Here is a 7,500-nt window from a genome sequence, read left to right on the forward strand (position 1 = left end):
TGTGCAAATGATTAAGAGTTGTGTTGCTTGTTACCTGCCATGGAGTTTTGTTTTGTTTTTTTACACCCCCCCAACTTTTCCACTGCTGGTAAAAAAAAAAAAAAAAAAAAAACTCCGTCCGTGACCTGATGTGCATAAGCCATTTTTATCCTGTCACTGACACGATTACATAATAAATAAGCTTTATCGTGAGTGGTCGGTTGAGTCCAAATCTGTACCATCCATCCATCCATCCATCCATTTTCTACCGCTTATCCGAGGTCGGGTCGGGTCGTAGTAGTAGCTTTAGCAGGGACGCCCAAAGTTCCCTCTCCCCAGCCACTTCATCCAGCTCTTCCGGGGGGATCCCGAGGCATTCCCAGGCCAGCCGAAAGACGTAGTCTCTCCAGCGTGTCCTGAGTCGTCCCCAGGGTCTCCTCCCGGTGGGACGTGCCCAGAATACTTCACCTGGGAGGCGTCCAGGAGGCATCCGAATCAGATGCCCCAGCCACCTCATCTGGCTCCTCTCAATGCGGAGGAGCAGCGGCTCTACTCTGATATCCTCCCGGATGACCGAGCTTCTCACCCTATCTCTAAGGGAGAGCCCTGACACCCTGGGAAGGAAACTCTATTCGGCCGCTTGTATCCAGGATCTTGTTGTTTCGGTCACGACCCACAGCTCGTGACCATAGGTGATGGTAGGAACGTAGATTGACCGGTAAATTGAGGCTTAGCTCCTTTACCACAACAGACCAATACAAAGTCCGCATCACTGCAGACGCTACACCGATCCGCCTGTCGATCTCCCGTTCCATTCTTCCCTCACTCGTGAACAAGACCCCAAGATACTTGAACTCCTCCACTTTGGGCAGGCTCTCATCCCCAACCTGGAGAGGGCACCCCACCCTTTTTCCGACTGAGGACCATGGGCTCAGATTTGGATGTGCTTGTTGTTTGTAGTAGTGTGTAATTGCAGGGATCTCATTTGATGTGCGTCCTGCGTCTGAGACGCACAAAAAATAGCAGGAACGGATAAAGTAGGAGGATAAAGTGGAAGTTCTACATACAATGCTGAAGCACAGTTTTTTTTCTCACAGTTGGAAAAGATGTGTTTGTTGTTCATCCACAAGAAAAGCACACGTTGCCAGGAACGGATAACTTCAAACTGATTCCGACACATACACTTGTGTCATACCAGAATGTGATGTACACTTCACTCCAAAAGTATTGGGACACTATGGCCAATTCCATTAATTAACTGGTACCTGTGAATTCCATCTTGCTTAATGCAAATGTTTTAACTAGAAGTAAGTTGTCATTTAATGTCCCTGTAAAGTGAACATAAAAATGTCTTATAAAATTGACACGCCACAGAGAAGTGTTGTTAATCCTGCCAAATTTGAATGTATATAAAATAATAATAAATAACCAAGTATATGAAATGAGGTTCCAAAATAATAATAATAAAATAATATAAAAAAATAGAGACACAGCTGTCAGACGCTCTGGACGTGTCGGCAAAATACCCTAAAAACATGCACGCAAAATTTCAGCTGTCACTCAAACACGTTTGTACAGGATATGGTCAAAAGTCTGGAGAGTGAACCAGAGGCTGAATAACATGCTGCTGGGGACCGGCTGGGGGGCATCTAATTCGCTCCATGTGTCGTGTGTGGGTCCACATAACAGAGACACTTTACCCAGAATAACACAAAACAACACTTCAGGGAAGATGCATTTTGCGCTTTCTGGCTAACTGCATGCTGGAATGGTAAAATGGGCCAAGTATTACAAAGTAACTTGCAATTGCGCTGGATAGCTACATGCTTAACCACCAAACAAAAATACCATAGACTGAATGAATAATGAAATCTTGTCTAGTTTAGTCACAAATGTACTTTACTCAGTGAAATCTGGGCTTGTTTAGTTGAACACAAAGCGGATATATTTGTAGGAAGCCAACATTCTTTTATACAGTTTGAATAGCAACAGGTGGATACACATCTTTATTGTAGCTTTTGCCATCCAATGGAAGAGCATTTAATTGTTCTGCCTGTCACTAAGTTCCGCTGGCATAGATACATGAACAAAGATATTTCTGATTAATAAAAATAATTATAATACAAAATATACAAGACATACATTAATTAATTGTCTTATGAGTCAATGTATCCCGAACTGAACAGAAGATTGTCACCACAAAACTGAGATACGAACCAAATCGTGGATTTTGTGAAACATTCCATGCCTACTAGGCAGCTTACTATCATCAATGGAAACATGAATTCACAAGTTTATCAAGATATTTTGCAAGACCTTGAGGCCATCTGTCCAACAGTATAAACTCAAAATAAGGTGGGTGTTGTAACAGGACAATGATAAAAAAAAAAAAAAAATCAGAAGCAAATCAACAACAGATTAGCTTCACAAGAACAAAATATGTGTTCTGGAGTAGCCCAATCAAAGTCCTGACTTTTGACCGATTGAGATGCTGTGGCATGACGTCAAGAGCTATTCACACCGGACATCCCAGGAAACCTGAATTGCAAAAGTTTTATCAAGAGGAATGGTCCAAAATTCCGATCATTGTGCACATCTGATCTGCACCTACAAGGAACCATTTGGTTGAAGTTATTGCTGCCAAAAGAGGTTGAACCATAGGGCTGAACGATCAATCGAATTCAAACCAACATTGCAACGTAATGGAATGTTATTAGTTTAAAAAAAAACACGTGACATGCGAGCGAGCGCGGCAGATAGAGAAAACGTGTACCATATGGTTTGTACAACCAACAATTCCAATGAATGATCTATGCCTTAAAAAATAAAAACTGACGTGATATATCCCAATTCCAATGACATTGTGACATAAATAAAAACAGAATACAATGATTTGTAAATCACGTTCACCCTATATTTAATTGAATACACTACAAAGACAAGATATTTAATGTTCAAACTGATAAACTTTATTGTTTTTAGCAAATAATCATTAACTTAGAATTTTATGGCTGCAACACGTTCCAAAAAAGCTGGGACAGGTGGCAAAAAAGACTGAGAAAGTTGAGGAATGCTCATCAAATACCTGTTTGGAACATCCCACAGGTGAATAGGCTAATTGGGAACAGGTGAGTGCCATGATTGGGCGCTGCATCAAAAACCGACATCAATATGTAAAGGATATCACTACATGGGCTCAGGAACACTTCAGAAAACCAATGTTAGTAAATACAGATTGGCGTTACATCCGTAAGTGCAACTTGAAACTCTACTATGCAAAGCAAAAGCCATATATCAACAACACCCAGAAACGCCGCCGGCTTCTCTGGGCCCGAGCTCCTCTAAGATGGACTGATGCAAAGTTGTTCTGATGTTCTGTGGTCCGACGAGTCCACATTTCAAATTGTTTTGGGAAATTGTGCACGTCGTGTCCTCCGGGCCAAAGAAGAAAAGAATCATGGACTGTCCACTGTTATGGACCCAAAGTTCAAAAGCCAGCATCTGTGATGGTATGGGGTTGTGTTAGTGCACCAATAATGCTAAAAGGTACATACAGGTTTTGGACAAACATATGCTGCCATCCAAACGACGTCTTTTTCATGGACGCCCCTGCTTATTTCAGCAAGACAATGCTAAACCACATTCTCCACATGTTACAACAGCGTGGCTTCATAGTAAAAGACTGGCCTGCCTGCAGTCCAGACCATTGAAAATGTGTGGCGCATTATGAAACGTAAAATAAGATAATGGAGATCCCGGACTGTTGAACAGCTGAAGCTGTACATCACGCAAGAATGGGACAGAATTCCACCTACAAAGCTTCAACAATTAGTGTCCTCAGTTCCCAAATGTTTAATGAATGTTGTTACAAGAAAAGGTGATGTAACACAGTGGTAAACATGACCCTGTCCCAGCTTTTTTTGGAACGTGTTGCAGCCATAATATTCTAAGTTAATGATTATTTGCTAAAAATCAGTTTGAACATTAAATATCTTGTCTTTGTAGTGTATTCAATTAAATATAGGTTGAACATGATTTGCAAATCACTGTATTCTGTTTTTATTTTTGTTTAACGCAACGGCCCAACTTCATTGGAATTGGGGTTGTAACTGTATGGTTATCTTTGAGTTCCCTCTTGCCGCTACTTAGTGGTAGTTCAGTTGAGTTTATCCTCCGAGCGGGGAGTGAGACAGGCTCACAGGGTAGCCAAGCAGCCACGACCTTGTCGCAATCATTCAGTAAAGAGAAGACCGCAGGCTGGGGGAGCCTGTCTATCTGCAGCCTGCAGCAGCTAGGCCCCCGCTCAGCACCGAATTGAAGCATATAACCGTGAGGTAGTTTGAATGATCCTGCATCCATTCCGCAGCTTGCTAGCTGCCTTCTCGTTCAACGCACAAGCCAAGTGATCCACCGCCAAGCTGTCACAGTTTGGTTTTGTGGGCTGGCTGTCGCTGGCTGGGCACAGTGGGGTAGCAAGTCATTTGGGGGCTCGAGGCAAATTCAGTCACGGGACTCAAGTATTGTACTGTAGTTAAATTTTGACAAAAGCTGTCATTTTGGGTACTTTGTGCTGCTTTTGAAATCTGTTACAATTATCTGACAGTTTAAGTTACTAGTTACTGTACATAACTGTCGTGATATGATCCTTCTGTCCAGTCAATAATATTTACCAGCAAGATTTTGAATATTGCTCTATGTTTATCAACTAAAAAGTATGAATTTGAGAAAATGATATCCTGAGCTAGGTAAAGTCCTTTAAGTCCTTCTTGAGGGCTATTATCTAACAAGTGAATTATCTCAACGCTTTTGTAATTGATAAGAACATTAATCAAAATTGTATATAGTTTACCATTTGGACTGCTTTAATTCTCACATTTTGGTGATGAAAAGCACCATTTGTGTCACACTCCACTTTTCATCCTTGGCTGACACAGACAGCAGTGCTACTGTCAAGAACATCACAATGTTTACAAGGCTTGAAGTTAAATCAGTTAATATTCTACTGTGACTGAAGGTCACAGTAGAATATTAATATTAAAATAAATACGTTATTCATATTAAGTCATCATAACATTAAGACCTGATCGAATGATTGTATCCAATGTCATGTTGGTCATACTATAGAATGATTTATTTCTTGTGTTTAATGAATAATGCTAAGATAAACTTCCCCCCAAAAATTGCATGCTAAATCGCAATTGCAATATTGGTAATAAATAAATAAATAGAAAAATCACAATTAGATTATTTTGACAAATTATTCAGCCCTAGTCAATTATTAAATTTAAAGGGTTAAATTACATTTTCCTCCCTGCCCTCTGAATGTTTACGTTATTTTCAATAAAAATATGAAAACTATTGTTTGTGTGGTATTTGTTTTAGCAAACTCTGTTTGTTCTTGTGAGTTTGGTGATCAGCCTACATTTGATGATAAATTTATGGAGAAATTTAAGAAATTCCAAAGGGTTCATATACTTTTTCCTCCCAGTGTATCTTCAAACATATAATATGTATTAAGAAAAACATCTATGAATTCACTTTCTTTAAACAATATTGATAAAAGTAATCTCAATGAGTCAAAGTTGGCTTTAGAGTCAGAAAGAGAAACATGCTAAATGATGATTTGTAAATGCCAGTCCAGCATATGTTGTTTGATGAATACCGATTATTGTATATGTTATTTCCAATACTAGCGTACTGGTAAGTCTTCATTACATTGTATGTAAATAAGAAGTGAATAGCTGCTACCAAAGGCATTTGACATTCAACAGGAAAAAGAAGCAATGGGTTTTGTTGGCAAGTTATAATTTAGAACTCTTGTGAATTCTTATATTGGTACAATGTAGCACTCAAAAATATTTATAGGTGTTATTCAAATGGGATCACATTATTTTTCTAAAGTCTAGACATGAGAGCCAGTGTGTGTATGTGAGTGAGAGAAATATATGAGGGATTGAAAAGAAATGTGCTATAGAGCCAGAGATTTATGAGTTTGTCATTTTTATTTTTTTTTGGACTACTGCTGTAATGTTTCATCAGTATGTTTATCTTGGTACTCACATCTGGCTCCAGTCCCACACATCTTTGGAAAGCCTTGGCCGCTCCCTCGTAGCCCTCCAAGGCCAAGTAGGCACAACCGAGGGAAAACCACACACCAAGCTACACACACACACGCAGGCACATATGCATTCAGTCACATTTGTATTTAGTGCTTACATTTATGGTTACATTCACTGGCACAGTAAATGTTCTACGTCAACAACTTTATGGTGACATTCCAAGTGAACCAAAACATACCAGCAATATATTGTACAGAATAACTTGTACCTGCAGAACGTTGATTTTAAGTGACTGTTCAAAGCAGTCAACACACTGCTGGAACTCCTTGTTATGCAGATGTAGCAGGGCTTTGGAGCGCATGGCTCTGGCACTGCGATGGCCTGATAGCTCCCAAGCCCGGTTATAATACTGATGATCTCTTAAGATGTCCCCGAGTAGGCAGTACAGACTCGGAGTCTCCTTCTTCTCCAACTCCCTACGAACAATCTCTTCAGCCTGAGTGTATAGAAAAGACGATACTGTAAGGCTGTGATCACACTTGTCAGTTTTGTTTTGGTTAAAACCAACTCTGGTGCAATTGTTCTGAAAGTGCAATTCATTTGTCATGCCATCAACTAAACCCTGGTGCGCATCAAGCAAGGAGACTGAGCTCGCCTAAAGAGGTAGTCACAGTGCACTTGCAAATAGTGTGGTTCAGATCAAGTATGAACGGTGCAGGATCAGTGACATAAATTAGTGTTCAAATGATTAATGAGTACATGAGTCTCAGAAGTGCGGTCTATGGCTTGACTCACAGCTTGTGTGGGTGTGTTGCACAGACAGATCACAGGCAAGCACTTTTTAATATACATTTTGGGATCTTTTTGTGACATCTCAGCAGGTAAAAATACCATATTACAGTACATACTGCATGTATATAGAGACTAGCAATTACACTTTTTACTGGAGAACCTTTGGTCCAATTATAAAACTGCTAGTGTGTATACTAGATTTTGAAAGGTCTCAGGTTCTTGAAAGATCTGTTTGCTATATGCATACCAAGCTAGTAGCAGGCAATTGCGCTTTAAGGAAAACCATGCACACCATTTTTCAACGGGGGAGGAATTAGTTAAGTGAGGCTACGTTCAACTCTTGCTAGCAGTTTTAACACTGCAAACTCCCCCTTTAAGTATGGACACATTTCAAAGAAAGTGAAAATGTCATGTAAATGAACAGCCGCAACAATTGGCTGCTTTGTGGAGGCAGTCTGTTTTTCTAGCTTTCAGTGGTTTTCTAAGCAGTACGTCTGCATTTCATTTTCGAAGCTTGAATTTGAATGTCATTTCCTATGAATCACTATTCTGCTTTATTTGAACATCCCTCTCCTGCTTGCCCTCACCTGTATTAGTTGAGTAAACTAGTGTGTAACATCTAATCAGACTGAAGCCATAATTTACACATTTGTCTTTTGATTTGCATTTT

At 40.0% G+C, this 7,500-nt stretch overlaps 1 protein-coding gene across 1 annotated transcript in view; it reads right to left on the reverse strand.

Moving 5' to 3' along the window:
• The window catches only part of LOC133473433 (tetratricopeptide repeat protein 27-like), a 10,818-nt gene that overhangs the window by 2,755 nt on the left and 563 nt on the right, over positions 1 to 7,500 (reverse strand). Inside the window, exons 2-3 of the mRNA XM_061765088.1 lie at positions 6,307 to 6,534; positions 6,040 to 6,138 (exon numbers count right to left, since the gene is read on the reverse strand). Of these exons, the coding sequence (XP_061621072.1) occupies positions 6,040 to 6,138; positions 6,307 to 6,399 (192 nt within the window). The 5' untranslated portion in view covers positions 6,400 to 6,534. The remainder of the gene's footprint in view (positions 1 to 6,039; positions 6,139 to 6,306; positions 6,535 to 7,500) is intronic.

The sequence above is a fragment of the Phyllopteryx taeniolatus genome, unplaced genomic scaffold, assembly GCF_024500385.1.
Source record: "Phyllopteryx taeniolatus isolate TA_2022b unplaced genomic scaffold, UOR_Ptae_1.2 contig_25, whole genome shotgun sequence".
Taxonomy (NCBI): domain Eukaryota; kingdom Metazoa; phylum Chordata; class Actinopteri; order Syngnathiformes; family Syngnathidae; genus Phyllopteryx; species Phyllopteryx taeniolatus.